At 39.4% G+C, this 18,910-nt stretch overlaps 1 protein-coding gene across 12 annotated transcripts in view; it reads right to left on the bottom strand.

The window, feature by feature from the left end:
- Nucleotides 1-18,910, bottom strand: part of afdna (afadin, adherens junction formation factor a) — a 128,713-nt gene that overhangs the window by 39,823 nt on the left and 69,980 nt on the right. For all 12 annotated transcript variants that reach the window (XM_050059045.1, XM_050059053.1, XM_050059054.1 and 9 more), the window contains 7 exons: nt 16,057-16,202; nt 15,858-15,952; nt 14,237-14,502; nt 12,439-12,582; nt 12,040-12,238; nt 11,273-11,379; nt 5,492-5,572 (listed from right to left, as the gene is read on the bottom strand). In XM_050059045.1, the coding sequence (XP_049915002.1) occupies nt 5,492-5,572; nt 11,273-11,379; nt 12,040-12,238; nt 12,439-12,582; nt 14,237-14,502; nt 15,858-15,952; nt 16,057-16,202 (1,038 nt within the window). The remainder of the gene's footprint in view (nt 1-5,491; nt 5,573-11,272; nt 11,380-12,039; nt 12,239-12,438; nt 12,583-14,236; nt 14,503-15,857; nt 15,953-16,056; nt 16,203-18,910) is intronic.

Below are 18,910 nucleotides of genomic sequence, written 5' to 3'. Positions count from 1 at the left end.
CCTCCTGGCTGCAGCTTTACAGGAAAGAGAGTGCATGTGTGTGTGTGCGGTACATCCTCCCATTGTTTCAGTCCTCACAGGGGGTAACCCTCTCATATTATTGTTCCACTGCTAGTGCCATTCAATAAGCTAACAAACAAACACACACACAACTAATACTTCAAACACATTATGCAAACAGAAAGAGCAGTTTTCCTAAGTCATTCGTGTCACGGTACTTCAGATCCAGAGTCCCATTTTGGTCACAATCACACAGTGTGTCTCTAATTACAAACAGTACAACTACTCCAGACCTTTACACATTACAGGGTGCTCTGGTCCATTGCCTATTGTCATATACTGTATACATCTTACACATCCAAGTGCTGCTCTATCAGATGAGATAATTGGCCATTAACCAAAGCAGAAGTACATGACATGAAGATTTATAAATGAGTGTGGTATGACGTTCTCTCTTGTATGAAACATTGTCGTGCCTCTGAGAAACCTCTGGCTGTTATCTGTACAGAAGGAATGTTCTGTTCTTTGCTGCAATAGATACATGAGTAAACACACCGACCGAGCGGGAGAGGGAGGGCAGGAGTTTCGTCAACTCCCAACTTTCCTCTGGACAGCTGGGAGCTGACGAATACAATACCATGAAACACACACTCACACAGACACACACGGGTTTGACTGATGTTACTATTTTTAAGGATACAAATCTGTTTTAATTCACAGCAAACTCCTCCACTTTGCTCCACAGAGAGAGACAAAGGGCTTAAACAACATGAACATAACACTTCAAGTGTCTGTCATGTTTAATATGAAGTTAAAAGTCAATCACTGCAACAACTGCTGGACAAACTGGTTTTACTACTGTGGATAAACGCTGCTATTTTTAAACTGTAGTACTCTGCAAACAGTCATTTCATTGAGTTTTTGTTCATTAATTATGAGAACAGTCGTCACATGTTGCCAAAAATGTTGATTGCAATCAAAACGAAAAAGCCTCTCATCAAGTACATTTATTCTAAGCACAAAATAAGGAGATTACTAACAATAAAATACTATTTATGCATATTTCTGCAGTAATCAAGGGCTTAAAACAAACAACTGACAACCAACAACGAAATGAAGTTGGAATTTTATAATGACTACAGCAATAACACATAATTAAACAGCTTAACCTCACTGAGCACAAAGCCCAAAATGCATGTGCATTTTTTAACCATCTGTGTCTCCTTTGTGTACCTTAGTTTAACCATTAGCAGAATGCTCCTGAGAGCAAACAGTGATAAGTGACAAACCAGAGGGCCATCACACTGAACGGTACACACATGATAAACTATGCACCCTCGACCTCTGCATTTGAATAACGCCAGTGTGTTAGGAGTGACAGCAACAAAGAGAATCACAATATGAAGAGGACACAAAAGAACTTGGGCTTTAAAATAATGAGCAAACAGAACAAACACACTCTTTATCTGGCTTGTATGTGCAAAAGCATCCACACGCACATTTCAAATAGTCTTTAACTCATTCAAAAATAACACCAAAGACCACATGTGATGGAGAAACTTTGAGAAGTGACTAGAAATGTAAGTTAATAAGACTTTCTTTCAACTTCACAGGTGTTGTTGCGCACACACACACAACCATTAAAGCACTGTTACCTGGTCTCTCCTGCCCACCACAGAAAACCACATGTTGCAGCCACTCGTCAGCGTTGTCCAGACCAGTTTACGCCGGGACGTCCAGACTGGGACACGCACACAAATGCACACACACACCCCCTTTTATGCCGGAGAGCGTTTGAACCTGCTAACGTGCACCAACAAGTCCAGAACCTCCCAATTACACTGGCTGGGACTAATCCATTCAGCTGAACGTCTATGTTTAAAATCACTATTTACTACTGGAAATGCGGGATAAAAAAGTTATGTAGATTCCTATGTGTGTGGCATAAAGTAGTGGAAGTTTACTGTAGGTCATTTTAAAAAGTTTAGTGAAAAAAGGCCTATAAAAATAAGTAGTGTGTATTTGAAAAGCTGTATAGATCCCAGTACATGTGGTTAAAAAAGATGCAGTAAATTCCTGAAATGTTCCCAAGTGCAGAAAAATTCCTCCACGAGTTCCTAATTGACGCGTGTTTGTTAAGAAACAGAGAATCCAGGCAGCAATCCAGAGGTGAAGTGTCAGCTAGGACGCCGGCTGGTCAGAGTGAGGTGGAGCGCCGCTGCAGCTCCACCAGGCAAACACACACACACACACACACACACACTCTCTCTCTCCCAGTTATATAACAGGACAGAGCTCAGCCCAGTTTACCGAGAATTCAAGCAGCTGTTTGACAAAATTCTCTCTACCTGCCTTTCCCATCCCACACACACACGCACACACACTTCTTTGCTTGCTCTCCTCCTCATACGTCCACACAGCTTTGAAAACAAACAGAGCAAGGAGGTTTCCTCAGTACATCCTTCCTTCCCACTCACACACACATGCACACAGCCGCACAGGAAAGCTCTCGCCTTCAGCAGGAAACTCACTCTACTCTGAAGAAAGAGAGAAAGAGTGCATATGTATCGCACAGAGAACAAATACTATCTACTATCTACTTTGCCTCACAGACCTTTATCATTAAAAAAGTATCAGCAAAGCACAAAAACAGGATGCAACACAACAAGATCTCACCTACGATGGCTGATAACAAAACATAGCGACAAAACCTTGCACCCAAGTCTTTCTATTGGAAAGAGAAGAAAGAAGCAGAAAAGACATTAGCATCACAGACCTCTAACATGTTAGGGAGGGACACCCACCATCAGTTCACCCCAAAATCAAAAATCCATACTCTTCCTCTTAACTGTAGGGATGATTATCAATAGACTGTTTTAGTGTGAGTTGCTGAGTGTTGGAGATATCGACTGTAGTGATGTCTGTCTTCTCTTGAATATAATGGAGCTAGATGGCACTTGGCTTGTGGTGCTCAAAGCGCCAAAAAAATACATCGGAAAAACTTAACAGCAATGTCTCGTTCCATAAATCATGACCTGGTTACTCAAGATAATCCACAGACCTTGTTGTGGGCAGTTTCATGTTGGAACTATATTTCTTTCTACCAAACTACACCCACCAAATGTATCACCGTGCAGAGAGAAGTGGGCATCTACTCATGAATGAGAGGCTCGTGCTCATGACAGCACAAGATGTTAATGGCGTCCTACTTAGCTGAGCTGTAACGTTAGAGATGCAGTAGATGCACGTTTCCTTCAGCACAGTGATAAATTTGGCAGCTAGTTCCTAACTGAAACTGCTCACAACAAGGTCTGTTGATTATCTTGAGTAACTGGGTCATGATTTCTGGAAAGAGACATTGTTGTTGAGTTTTTCAGATATAAGTCGAGTGCCATCTATCGTATATTGGAGAGGGGCCAACATCTCTACATCCGATATCTCCAACTCTCTGCAATACACACATAAAACAATCTTCACTAACTAAAAACACTACAGGTAAGAGGAAAAATATGTGTTTTTGAATTTAGAGTGAACTGTCCCTTTAAAACAAAATTACATAACCTGTCTGTCCTGTAAATGCAGGGTTTCCCCTACAGGAAATGTTTTAGTCAAAGTGGAAATCCAACTGTGCTGGATTTTTCTTCACTGTTTTAAATTTTAATCCAAGCAATAAGGGACGTGGTGGTGCCTCAAAGGTGTATAACTTTTATTTGTTCTGGGTTTGTTTCCTGCCGTGTACCTTTGTGAATCCACACAGGGAAAAAGAAAGTAAAACTCAAATGAAACAAACCAAATACCTAATAGTCTGCAACTGAAAGTGGAGCTTCTATGAATGCTGTCCTGTCCTGTCATGATGCTGTCAAACTGTTAAATGCTCAGAAAGAGGCAGCTGATGATACAGGATGTTATGTAAAATTGGTGGTAGATGATGGAGATGTTTGTTTAATCACTGATGATTAGGTTGGATGATGACAGCTGGATTTATCCTGGTTGTGCTCTCTCATTTGGTGGACACTGTTTCATGGAAGTTTGAGTGGTGGGCATTTGTTTTACATGTTTTCATTATATTCCTAACATTTCTAATGTTTAAGTCTGTGTCTATTCTCTGCTATACCTTGATAAAAACCTAAAACAGCTTTACATATGAGCTTTATGTTAGCCCTAACTTTGCAGTGATGTTTTAAACTTTTAGCTTGTTAGCTAATTCTGTATCGTAAGTTATACTGATTTGGTTTTTAACATCTGGACAACGGTATTTTTTATAGAAACTTAAGGGTCTAGATTTCTTAATATCCTGTTCATTACATTTTTAAAGGCTTAGGACATGAACAGCATGTCACCACTTTGTCTTTTTCATATCAAGTCACTATTTAAACTATTTAAATTATTTAATAATAATAAAAAAAGTTAGACTGTGAAAAATGAAGCTGACATAATCAAGTTTACCAGTTTGCTGTCTACAGAAGGCAATCTGTGTCCAGCAATATTGATTTCACCCAGCAGATGCCACCACTGAGCACATCTGTCATTTGTTTGGACAATAATAATGATTTTGTTTGCTTGAGGTCTGAGGTTTGAGATTTCTCATCGACAAGCTGTTACTCTTCTTTTAAACTGCACATTCTTGAGTGTCAGACACTCAAAGCTTGGCAGAGTGAAACCTCTTGAAGATGCACTCATCTTAATGTAATCACATTTATCTCCTGTCCGTCTTTATTCCTCTAGGCCACTCACTTAATCAAATCCAATATGGCATAAAAAAGTTTTCAAAGCAAAAACAGTGAGGTATGTTCGCCAAGTTTGCAGCTAACATGGAGAAAACACATGGATACATTTTTCCTGACACTGCAGATGCCCTTCTGGTGCATCTTTGCACTTTCCTTTAATACTGAAACACAGCAGTGAGATGAAGAACTTCCCCAGGTTTTGCCATCCATCAGAGGTGTGTGAGCAAATAAACAACATGGACAGACAGTGATGAATAGCCCCACTCTCCACACACCCACTGCCCCTCCAACAGCAAACTAAATGGACCATGTTTTCATCCAGCAGTCATCCAGAGGTTTCTTTGCAATGTCACTGTTTAGTCTCTGCGCTGCTGTCAGACTCAACAATGAAAGCAGCCTATTTAAAGTAGCAGCCTTTTCTGTCAGCACTATGTCGCTCAGCTTTACACACACACGCAGGCACGCACACACACTGACACAAATCCAACACACTCTGTCTCGACAGCCAAGATAAAAACATCCAAGTTATTTTTGGATTTCCTGTCAAATTCATGCCAATCCTTTACACTTTTACTTTCAAAAATGTTTGAAAAACATAAGACTTCTCCCTTGAAAGAGAAGTTTTCTTATTAAAAAAAAGTTTCCTGAATAGCTCAGACAAATCTCAGATCTGCTGTAGTTTGGATTTAACTCTTCACACACACACACACACACACACACACACACACACACACACACACACACTTCCAGGTGGTATTTCCTACCTTGGCAGCCACGATGCTGAGGCCCATGCCGTTGTGCTTCTTCAGGGTTACCGTGACAACCTCCGGGTCTTTCCTCATTGGCTGAAACGAGAGATGGACAGGAAGGACAAACTGTGAGTGAGGATGAAACCTCTTAGACGTGTCTTTAAACAGCCTCGGGGGGAATTCAACGAGTGTCCTCTGGTGTTGTGTTCCCTCCGTCTGAGACCAGACTGTGGAGTAAAAGGAGGGAGGGATGAGAAAAGGGAGGGAAGGAATGAAGGAGGGATAAAAAGGGGAAAGGGGAAGACCACAGAGGAACCTGTGGTCGCTGGAAGCAAGTCAAGAATGAAAACCACATAATGGCTACCCACACACACACACACACACACACACACACACACACACACACACACACACACACACACACATATATACACAGCAGGGCTCATTTGAGCAGGGCTGGGTGACTGGGTGGGGAGAAAGACAGAAACAAAGAAAGAGAGAGACAGAGAGCGATGGAGGTTTCCCACATCATGAAAAAATATTCTGACAAAGGATACTCCAAAATAAATACGCTCATGTCAGACTTGCACAAAAGTATGTCCACATCACAGCTTGTATTTTTATGTCTGGACAGCACTGTTGTGTAAATGCAGAATTGATTGCAATGAGTTGATTTTTTTTTTTTTTTGCGATCTGCAGGAACACCCAGAAACAAACAAAACAACAACCGCAAAACAATTACTGCTACAACAACAATAAATCTACACTACAAGACAAAACAGACTACAATTAAAACAAGACCGCACCGGTAGAACAGTGACAGCTACATTACAGTTGACATCTTGGCTACAACGCTGACAACCAGAATACAAGCCATGTCAATAGCATAAAAGTAACAATGCACAAAATGCTTGACCGGGGGTCTTCTTGTTTGTATAAATCATAGGCCGTATTCACAATCATTCTGAGAACACTCTCAGAGAGCTCCTAACTTAGCTTAAAGCTTAGCTTTTAGTAAGGAGTCCTAGCTTAGGAGTGATTTAGGAAAGTTCTCAGAGCAACTCTGAGCAAGGAAGAGACACAAACTTTTATCTAAGTGAGGAGGTGTGGTTGACCCTGTTGCTAGGTGTGATGCATTAACAGATGTGATTGGTTGTCGCAGATATGCCCCTTTGTGAGCCTGTAAGGTGTGGACACCCAGTGGAAATGAAATAAACTGCTGACTGTGAGTGTTGTCATTGTTAGTGTGATCACTCTGCTGATGGAAGGTTGAAGCAGATCTAAGTCATCACTGGTGCATTTTATTTCTGGCGTTACAGCGTTCGGTGGGAAATGTGTGCGTATCCCTAATGACATCAACCACACACACAGTATCCCTGCACGATATAATCTGTAGAATTTCATTTACTCACTGTCTTTCAGCGTGTGGAGAATATGTCTATGACTTCTGTTTCCACCGTTTTCTCCTCTGAATAAGAAACTCTTAAACCTCTTAAAAGTCCTCCTCCCTACTCCTTACTGTTTTGGAGCTCTTTTAAGGTCTGAGATGCCCTGTGAATAACGTATATCTTTGCAAGGACCTAGTCTTAACTTTAAGGGGAAATCCTAAAATATAAATTCTAAGTCTGGCCTCACAGAGGGTGTTAAATCTGCCAACAGTTCAGTTTGTCAGGTGTATGCAGCGTTTCTGACAGGTTTTATGGCAGTGTCGGTCAGTCTGTCTGCTTTGCGTCACATTTTGCTGCAATAAAAATGATTAAAGTCAGATGAACAGACTGAAGACTTTATCTTAGGAGGTAAACCTGATGTTGAGTAAGTTTTCCTTTGGGGTAAGTATTTGGAGTTGGTAAAAAAAAGTAATAAATTGCAATATATCAAAAATATATTTTATCACAATAACCAGCATACTGCAATACATTTAATGTTGCAATAATATCGTATCGCAGGTCCTCTGGTGATTCCCTATCCCTCAGTGTTTTCTCAGTTAGAAATATGTAGCAGAATGGTATTGATAGTATATGCACACTAAAAAGATTGTTACTCTGAGAGCTAACAACTTGATTTGTCTAGTCAGACTACAGAGGCCTCATGTCAGTTGAACTTTAAAATGCATTTTTGCAGAACGAGCACGGGGTTTTGTTTCGCTTTAGGAAGAGATGTCTTTGGGTCCAATAAGGACAACATAAGCCATTACAGCAAACTCTTTCAAAGTACATATGGTCGAGTCAGTATTGTTTTAAAAATGTGGACCTTTCCTTTAAGCTTCAGGTAAAGCTTTCTACAGGCCAACTTATGTAAGACCTTTATTATAAAGCAGGTACAGCTTTAGGCCTTCAGCAGCGACTTCAGCGACAGAATAAAAGCAGGTCTATATACAAATTTGGGACATTTTTAAACCTTTTCTGTCAGCAGGTCAGTTTTGTTACCGCAGGGGAGGAATGTTGGAAGACAACACAGCCACCATGAGCTGGATAGATGGAAAAGTAGATGTGAACAGATCAAACCTCTGACCTCTGGTTAGGTGAAACTTTTTACCTTTATAGTGCAGGTTCCCCAACCATATGAAGCATGAGGAGGAGGAGCAAGTAGTCCAAAAACTAAATACACTCCAATTCTGTCGCTCAGTTTTCCCAGATTGAAGGGTAGTTTAAAAAGTAAGAATAATTACAGGACTTAAACTGTAGTTCACTAAATAACTGCTGGGATTCACTGTCCTGTCAACACAGTGAGGAAGATATCACAGTCCTAATGGCTGACAACTGTGTTTATAGCTACAATTAATCAGTGCACAAAAGAAATCAATGAAAACAGCTTTAACATTATAAACAGCCTCTGGACTACTTGCAAAGCTTAAGTGTGGGTATTGGCTCAGATGAGAGGGTGTAGCTCTGGATCCTGCTCCTTTTCATAAACACAGACAAACACCTTCATGCTCTACTTATGCGCCAGTTTAATCCGCTCTTTGAAAACTGGCTCTCTGTCCACACAGCTCTAGAGTTTATACCAATCGCAGCAGATCATTTCTAAAAAAGAAAACTCCCCTCTCTTACTTAAGTTTGGACAAAATGTTGAAATAGAAAGTGTACATAACCTAAACCATTTATACATTTTATGTTTTGCATGCACTATTGATCACATGTAAAATATGTAAGACACTACGTTAGATCCACCATGTTGAAGAGGATACAGAGCAGAACTGTGCTTGTGATAGGTCGCACAAGACTTCCTACATGAGCCACGCCCCCTCAAATCTGGTCCACACACCATTAATCAAAGAGTGTGTGTGTGTGTGTGTGTGTGTGTGTGTGTGTGTGTGTGTGTGTGTGTGTGTGTGTGTGGAAGTCTATCATTTACTAACTGCTGCTGCAGTGTGATTGGTGTTGATTAAATTGTGTGTGTGCTTGGTGTGCGTCTGTGTGTGTCTGTGAAGGTTGTTATGAAAAGTAAATTGCCCCTTCTGAAGTCAGTGTAATCACTGCCTTCCAACTGGGAGACCACACACACACACACACACACACACACACACACACACACACACACACACAAACCTCTGTAACCGAATCAAAGCAACTTCCAGGTTTAAACTTTTCTAAAAATAGTCAAACTATGTCAGCTGTGCCGTCACACTGTCTCCAGCTCAGCCTCTCTTCAGGAATTTTACCTTTTTTAGTCCTGAATTCACCTGAAAACTGAGCCATGTTTTCATTTGTCATGTCGACTACTGGAACTCCAGCTAAATCTCCCTTAAACCCAGTAAATCCAGTATAATTTACACCTGAATTATCTAATACTGGAAAAATGAGCTTAGCCAGAAAAGGTCAACGAGAGACACCAAGGGAAGGTTACGTAATGTTGATGCATACCATTAGCTGATGTCATCCATATTAGCTAATACTGGCTAATTTGTTTGTAAATTAGGCTTCATTTTACTATAAATCAACCTTGTCAAATTCTTAACAGCATAATTTACTTTTAACACCAGTTATATGCCTGGTATCCTTCATGAGGGCTCTTATAGTTACATTTTTCAACAATATTTGTTACCTTGTACAACCCAGACTCCCAAAAAGTTGGGACTCAGTGTAAAAACAGAGTGCACTGATTTCCAAGAAACAATTTTCACCTTCAAAACTTCAACAGTTCGTGTCTCCAGTTCCCAAAGGCTTACTGTGAGTTGTTAAAAGAAGAGGTGATGTAACACAGTGGTAAACTTCTTTGGAGTGTGTTGCAGCATCAAATTCAGAATGAGTGTATATTTCCAAAATACTGATATAATTTAAAAAACTATTTTAAAAAAAAAAAGAGCTATTTTTGGCAGATATATAGACGAGGAAAGGTTGTGTTCAGGGAGTGCATATTTCTTTTGTAACACTGGGTGGACTGTAAATAAACTGGTTTATTACTTATTCATTTGATTACGTGGTAAATTGTCTGGGGATAGTTGTGTATTAGTTGTAAATACATTTGGGAAATTGTTGAAATAATATATGAGTTAAAAGAAGAAATGTAGGAAAGGAGTAGACACATAAGTTTTACTTCTACGTAGTCCTTTTCGGACACTGTTATTTTTGTCTTGGTTGTTTTTTAGTATGTTTCTTTTTTCATTTCTGGTTTGAAATAAAGTCATTCATTCATTCAAAAAACAATTAAAGTTTAATAGTTTGAACATTAAGTATCTTGTCTTCCTGTATTCAACTGAATATAGGTTGAAAAGGATTTGCAAATAATTTCATTCTGTTTTAATTCAAGTTTTACACACTGTCCCAGCTGTTTAGGAATCAGGGTTCTGTGCACAAATGTGCTTGTGATGTGTCGCAGAGGCTCCTGGTTATCTTGTTTCTGCTTTCATTTCGAAGGTTGGGGATGAAAGATATGCTGCTGATTAAAATTAGATGCAATGATGAAAGCATTGCCAAAGTATTTATATTTTAAAAGATTTTTAGAAATGTAAAATTTAGATTGGGCAGTTTGAACCCTAAAACAGTATATAGAGATGAGGCTGCAGCTGACAAGATGACCTCACCACAGTCACGTGATTTGATAGAAAAGCTCCAGAACAGCTACTAAATGGACCTTGGGGTGAGAATGTTTCCTAATTACTCTTTCCATGGTCAAGAATGAACTTTGAACTTCATCAGCGTTTTCATCGATATAGATGAGAAGTCCATAAAGTACTGAAGAGAAAATGTAATTGTTTTAAAGTAAGTACTCTCCATCTTCTGAGGAAGATCTTAATATAATTTGAAAGCTCCAGACCAACTACTAAATGGATCTTGAGATTGTTTTCTCAACAAATTTTTTAAGTTTTCAAAAAAACACAGTGTGTGGCTAATATGTTAAACGCTAGGATAAAAATCTTGTGAATCAGATTGTTTATTCAGTAATTCAATGAATCCATCCCAAAACAGCAGAATTAACTATACACTAAATATACACTAAATATATATATATATTGCAGGTGTTTGAACACAATTTTGTGGCAAAATAGCTGTGGCAGAAACTCACTGATTGACAAAACTCTAATCAGAGTAAAGTCATCTCAGTGCGGCACAAAGATAAGAGTGTTGAAAAGCAAAGCGGCATCCTGAAGTCACTCTGCAGACACTTTCTGTGGCTGCCTTAGCTGTCACATCTACTGTACACTTTAGTCTCTGCAGCCTCCATGAGTCAGCATTACTGAGCTGCTCAGAGTCCCCTGTGGCCCCAACTTTACCTGGGATGCCCCACTGCCCTGACACACACGCACACACAGAGTGGTTGAGAGAGAGACAGAGAGACAGAATGTTGATGTCCTACCATCTCTGAACTGTCAGCAGCAGAGAAGTGGCTGTCGCAGTCAGCTCCTTCAAAGTGGACCGTCCAGGTGCCAGGTGAACGGGGATGTGGTACCAACCTACAAAAACCTGGAAGAAGAAAACATACACACACATATTACAGCGTGTTTTCACTGAATCCAAAATCTAAATTCTGTGTGTAAAAGCACAAACTTGTTGTGTCAGAACAACTCCTAAAGTTCGCTTTTGTTTTGTCAATATAAGAGGCAAATTTGACAAAAAAAGAAAAGTAAATGGAAGTCACACAAAAGCTTTATTCATAAAATCCTGATATATTTAAAACTGTGCTGTCAAATATCCCCTCAAAAAATGTTTAACACATGAAAATACTTTGCTATGAACAATAATTTGGGTCTAGTGTGGTTTTTCAGTTAAACCACAGTTGAAAATACTTTAAAATGAATCCGCTCTTCCCCTCTTGCTCATGTCAAACTGCACAAACATCATTCTGAGCAGTGAAGGTCAAATATCCAGATTCTGTAACAATCAGCAAAACATACTTTTAAGAGGAGAAGGACTTCAAACACCAAACATCAAATTATTGGACGATTATAACAGAGTCCATGAAGTTGACCACAGAAATAATAAAATACAGTGAATCAACTGTAAGAATAGCACATAAGTATATTAACTCTGACAACTAAATTGCATTTATACATACAAAAACAGTTTCAATTCAATTCACCAAAAGGTCTTTTCATTTCTAAATATTGGTCCCAGTGACTTTACCTCTCTGCAGCAGCGGCTCAAGGAAGTCCTGCAGGCCGTTGGGGAGGCTTCGCACCACATCGCAGGAATAACCATCCTCAGGAAGGAGGAAGGGCAGCTGGAGGTCCGGATCCTCCTCCAGCTGCACCTCTCTCCCGTCACTCCTCGCCAGCTCATCTGCTGTGTTCTCGGCCACTGCCACCACGTGGTCTATTAGCTCCTGAACAGAAACACACGCGAAGAGCAGCACACATATCAGACACTGATATTCGTATCACACAACAGATATCTATTAATGTATCTGTTGTCTATCTAATGTCTATCTATTATAAAGTGTAAATTGAATGTGTGTAAATAAAAATCATGCCACATAAGTTGAATATTCTGTATTTTGAATGTGTCTCTGTGCGTCGGTCTTACAGGCGGGATGTAAGGCTCGTCCGGAGCGCAATGGTAGTTGGTCATGAGAGCGTGGAGCTGCAGGGAGTTGAGCTTAAAGCAGGTGTTGTGGATGTTCTGCACATCTTGCATGGAGTACTTGTCCATGGTGAGCAGGGTGGTGGCCTGGAGGACACGCATACACACACAAAAACATCACATTGAGCAAAATATCTTGTATGTCATACACATCTTGTCTGTATATTTTCAGCCTTGTCTGCCACATTGTCTTTTGAGAATCCTTTATATCGAGAGTATAAAATCGTATTGTATACTTTCCTGTAAAGCTTGAGTGTTGAACTCTTCTTTCCCCCCTCAAGCAGCAAAAGTAACTACATACACACTGACGACATGTGCTTATAACATATGCCTGCAGGTAAGCTTGCCACATCTACCCCACCCCCAGGAGCACTCTCCTCATGGTATCATCCTTTCTCTAAATACTGACTTTATTTCTTATCTGGAGCACCCACTTCATAACCTTTTCTTAGATGCTTCTTGGAATTTTCCACTATACTTGTCGCTGCTGCTCCATCACTATGGTCCCTCCCCACTTCCTTTTTAAAAATCTTTAATTTAAACTGCCAACATACATAGTATTCAACTGAAACATCAGAATCACACCCATACAGCTGATGCACTGAAAACAAAAACAAAATAAGAGTGTGCCAAACAGAAAAAGCTATAAAAAAGCGACACAAATCTAATATAAAATAAAAAAAATTATTGTCCCCTTCTTTTGCTCTGGCTGGTTGACATAAAATACATCACTTCTGTTGCGCCAGCATCAGAAAGTTGCAACAGGAACCCGGCATGACAACTCCAGTACACTGAGAAATACAGAGAGCTTATCCTGGCAGCAAAAGGCTAAATCAGCATTTTGTGAACTTGTTTGGTAAGGACCTGAATTCAACAGACGTTCATTTATATGTTACAGTTCCACACTCCATCTTAAAAATTGTGACTATACATACTGCTTGAATATGTAATAAATACCCCTTTTAATCCTTATATATCTGTTTAAAAACTGGCTTCTTAATGTTCTTTAACATGCAAGTTATAGTTTCATTAAAATTTCAGAAATACTTTCTCTTATCGTAAGCAGTGGAGTCCAACATGATCACAGTTGGGTTGTTCCCAGTTGTTTTCATGCACCACTTAATATTTAACAATATAATAATTAGAATCTGATGACAGATGTTGGGTTGTTTGCTTATGTTGCCAGAGCGACCCATGTCAGTAAAATCTGATCAAACAACACTCACAAGGTCCCAAAGAGGCTAATGAGCTGTGATTCTGAGCTCTCATACATTATAAGCTTAAAAGGATTTTTTATTATTTCAATTGGTTGATTATGTAGTCAAAAACATTAAAAGTCTGGAGAAATGCAGAACATAACATTAACAAGTTGTGACCTGCAAACTATGTGCATATTATGCTCTTCACTTAAGTCAATTCTTGCTCCTTGAGTAAATTATGTTAACATATGCTTGTTTGTTTTAAACTTCTAAAGACACAAAGTTCATAGTGGTAATCCCAGCATGACCTTGGCCTATGCCGAGAGAAGAAAAACCAACAAAGAACTAAAGATAATAAAAAAGGGAAACACTGGAAAGAGAATTCCCACTCACAGTTGTGGTAGTAATTCACTGAACAGCATGAATAACAAAGCTATAAAAATGAAAACACTGATGAATAAAATATAATCCACCACCATCTCAGTCTCAGCGTCTCCTCATATCCCAGCACACACTTCCCTTATTCCCCTCTACCCTCTCACCTGTACAATTCGACTGAGGTGGCAGTCGGCGGCGAGCTCCAGACCCTGTTTCTCTGCCCAGGCCTCGATGTGGCTGAGCTGCTGTCGGAGGATGGCCCCCCAATAGTGACAGCACAGCCCTGACTCTGTGTCCGTCACCAGTTTGTTGAAGAGCCACATGTTGATGAAGTGGAAGAGCTGTGAGAAGAGCTGGATGGTCAGGGCGGCGTTGACTCGACACCGCCGCAGCAACGACATCGCCCCTGTTAGGGTGTGCAGGACATCCTCTGGAAGGAGAAGGGGGAAGAGACATATACGGGTGGAGAGGATCAGATATATGTTTGGTACAAAGGTGTACAAAGTCATTAGTTCAAGAAAGTTTCTCAATATTTTGAGGTACAAAATCATTAGTTAAAGAAAGTTCCTCAATATTTTGAGGTACTAAGTCATTAGTTCAAGAAAGTTTCTCAATATTTTATGGTATGAAGTCATTCAAGAAAGTTTCTCATTATTTTGAGGTACAAAGTCATTAGTTCACGAAAGTTTCTCATTATTTTATGGTACTAAGTCATTAGTTCAAGAAAGTTTCTCATTATTTTGAGGTACTAAGTCATTAGTTCAAGAAAGTTTGTCATTAGTTCAAGAAAGTTTCTCATTATTTTGAGGATCTAAGTCATTAGTTCAAGAAAGTTTCTCATTAATTTATGGTATGAAGTCATTAGTTCAAGAACGTTTCTCGTTATTTTGAGGTACTAAGTCATTAGTTCAAGTAAGTTTCTCATTAATTTATGGTATGAAGTCATTAATTCAAGAACGTTTCTCGTTATTTTGAGGTGCTAAGTCATTAGTTCAAGAAAGTTTCTCATTATTTTGAGGTACTAAGTCATTAGTTCAAGAAAGCTTCTCATTATTTTGAGGTACTAAGTCATTAGTTCAAGAAAGTTTCTCATTATTTTGAGGTACTAAGTCATTAGTTCAAGAAAGTTTCTCATTATTTTGAAGCATCAAGTCATTATTTTGAGAAAGTCTCTCATTATAATGACTTAATAGGATATTTTTTTCCATCACACAAGGGAAAACTGAGAAAGGCTTCACAATCAAAACATTTGAAACAAAGAGACATATGAGGCTAAAAGCAACTCTTCCTCGCTCTCTTTGAGCATCTTGACACCTGAGTTATTGCCATTTCAAAAGCCAGGAATCCAAACTTTCTTACATTCACTGCAGTGTTCGTGTAAAACCACTGATTTAAGTCTTCTTCTTAGTTTCATAGAGATTTGGCCAGATATTATAAATTTTGCCGTGGCTGAAAGCAGACACTGGAGGTACTGTTTCCCTCCATGAGGCCTGGACCCCCCAACGCATTGGAAGATCGATTCCTGGGATCATGAAATTATTATCACAATAAACATAAGAACAAAAAACATATTCTTATCAGACTTTTCTAGGATCTTTACTTATTTTTCTTAAGAAACATTTGATCGTTTTTACTCTTTGGACCCCTAAAAATCATTCAAACACAAAAATCTGACAAAGAAAAATTACTCTAGCTGAACTTCCACGTACAACCTGACAAGGGGTCACAAGTTGACACTGCTCCACTTAAAGGGGACATAAATCACTAGATGTGTTTGTGTATTACCAATCTTGGGTCTCTGTGGATTATGTTCCTCTGGGTCGTCCAGAAAAGCAGGCATGTAGTTGTTCAGATCTGCCTGGAGACAGTGGACCAGGTACCTGCGACAACATGTTAAGCTCGTTAAAGATGACAGACCTCACCATCAGAGCAACAGAGAAGCTCTCCTCCAATACTCTTTCAGGGAACCTAAAAAGAAACTGACTTGAAAGCCATCTGGACCAGATGGGCGAGGATGTCCTGGGCGTCCAGCGTGATGCGACTCAGGTCTCTGTCCTGCTTGATGAAGTTGAGCAGCTCCGAAGCGTTGGCCATCCAGAAAGCCAGTGCTCCTGCGATGTTCTTCTGCTTCTGTAACGTACCAACCACAGCCACGTACACACAAAGAAAAAAAACATACAGAGGAAGTTGTTAGAGCAGCAGGACGAAGAAGAGATTGGAGTTAAAAAGAAGGTGAGAGGGGTTTCTGTTTGAGTTGCAGCCAGAAGGAGCGGTTGTTACTTCAGGGATAGAGTCATGCCCTGCCCACCCCTCCCTCTAAGCCAACCCTGTGCTGAGAGGAAGAGTGGTCATTAATGTCTCTATGAAAAGTCGCTCAACCAAATTGTCTTAATTTCAAGATTTCTGCAGCATTTAAATGTGAGCTCTAGGTTTTCCTTCATTAGAGACATGAGTGACCACTCCTTTCGCCTCCCAGACACATCTCCATGTAGCAGGTCACCAGACACTGGCCTCCTCCACTAACTAGTCGGTTGTGCCAATTTATTTTTGACAAAACAATGTTTAGACTTAGACTATGGAACACATGCATTCACACTGGGAGCAACAAATACTACAAGTGACTACAAGTCAGTTAATCTCCAATAGATCAGAGGGACATACAGGGACATTTTATGGACAAATCTAAGTGCTTTTCTGCTTCTGATTTAATTTATTTTGACACTTCAATTTCTTGCTAAGAGTTAGACGAGAAGATTGATATCACATTATGTCTGCCTGTTATGTCTTAAGATGAAGGCCGGTTTGCTTAGTTCAGCAAAAAAACTGGAAACAGGGGGAACAGCTGGCTTTGCTCTCTCCAAAGAGAAAGAAAAATTTTCACATTTGCTTTCTACTTTTCACTGGTACAAACAAAAGAATGGCATGTTTCCCCTGTTTCCCATTTTTGTGCTAAGATAAATTGACCAGCTTAGTTTGGCTGGATTAACTGCTGACTATAGGATGCATTTACCTTAGAAACGTGATAACGGTATCTACCACGCCATCTTACTCTTGACAAGAAAGTGAGTAAGCGTATTTCCCCACAATGGTTTAATAAGTATTTCTACAATAACATAACATTTTGAAAGGCAACATAAAAGCAACTGAAGACACATGTTGTGCCTTTTGTAACTGTAGCTGCACATCCCCACATTAATGTAATCAGCCTCTTGTGGAGTAAAGGGAACAAGCAGCAGCCCACTAAACCAAGATAATATCACAGAATAATTAACTACGTAATTATCTCAAATGGCCAACACTGAGTAGATATCAGACTTTTAATAACACTCCATATGTCAGTCTATAGTCTAAAGGACTAAAGGACATTTTCTGGATCTGAGATCAACACAGAGGACAGAGTTCAGTGTGTGAGGAGCTGATTGGTTAATAACCCCACCACTCAGAGAGGGAGGAATGTGCGAAGCTCGCTCTCCTGCACTCATCTATCCCCGCCTTGAAAAAGTAACACAAATCAAACAAAACAAAGAAAAAAATAAAATAACCCCCTTCATTCAGAACAGCCAGAGAATGAGAGATGGAGCCAAGTGCATCCAAAACGAAACGTGACAATAAAACATTAAGGACACGTTTAAAACACAGACGGATGGTTGAACATGTTAAATGAACTTCCAAACAGACGCATGAAGCAGAGGAGGTGGAGGAGGTCGGAGGGACGCGACTTGTCTCTCGTCCACACTGTTGAGTAGGAGAAGCAAGACGTGATGTCACACAACATGGATGCCAGAATTAAAGATGGAGCAATGGTGGAAAAGAGTGGTTGCTTTGGTTTTGCTCAGTTTTTGTTTGTTTGTTTGGTTTTTTTAGTACCAGGCAGGTTCCAGGAAGCTGAATGGAATTAGTTGGGTTGATGTTGCTGCTTAGTTTTCCAGCTGTGGGAGGACGCATTATCATGGCTGTATTTTACATTTCTGTTAGAATGGAGAAAAAGAAGCAGCAGCAACAATGAAGGGCTGGTCAAGAAAGCAGACAGAGAGCAGTAGAGAGAGAAGAGTACAGATGAGTAGATATGCACAGGCTCATAGAAGGAAGCCAAGAGGATGGTGAGGTTGGGCGACATGATTTTTTTTTATCTTAAACTGTTAATATGGTTTGCCTACATAGGAATGTCAGACACTGTGACAGACTGCAACTACACAACAACTATGACCATGTGACCACAAAGCTTATCTAAAGGCAAACACACACAATGCAACAAATGGTTGAATTGGATCAAAAGGTTTGGATGCTTCTTGATTTGTTAGTCACACAGGAATCTTTTAAAAACGTATGGTTTACACAATGTGTATTTGTCATTTTTATACATGTAATTTGTCTTTTTTCGTTTTATTATTTCCTGTTGCTGGAAATTGTTAAGTCTCCATAAATATACTATTGTCTTTTAGAGTAAGCACATTTGAATTTCCATCCATTCCAGCATTTTGTAAAGTATTCTATATGAAAGGCTACAATATTAAATTTCATCATCAATAAATCTACTGGATTTTTTCTTTTGGTTTATCAATCAACCATTTATTAAGTAAATGGCAGGGAAAAAAGTTTGAAAAATGCGTATCATTATTTTGAAATGCCCATGGTGACGTCTTTAAATTGCTTGTTTTGTTTGACTGACAGTTTCAACCTCAAGATTTTTTAGTTTACAATAATATAAAATGGGGAAAATCAGCAAATACTCACATTTGAGAAGCTGGAACCAAGGAATATTTGGCTTTTTTTTTTTTTCTTCATTTTTAAGTAATTCAATACTTTTTTTGTCAATCAAGTAATCAATTTATTGTTTA

Source organism: Epinephelus moara, chromosome 12 (genome assembly GCF_006386435.1).
Source record: "Epinephelus moara isolate mb chromosome 12, YSFRI_EMoa_1.0, whole genome shotgun sequence".
Lineage (NCBI taxonomy): Eukaryota > Metazoa > Chordata > Actinopteri > Perciformes > Serranidae > Epinephelus > Epinephelus moara.
The sequence above is the reverse complement of the archived record's forward strand: the minus strand, read 5'-3'. Positions and strand labels throughout refer to the sequence as shown.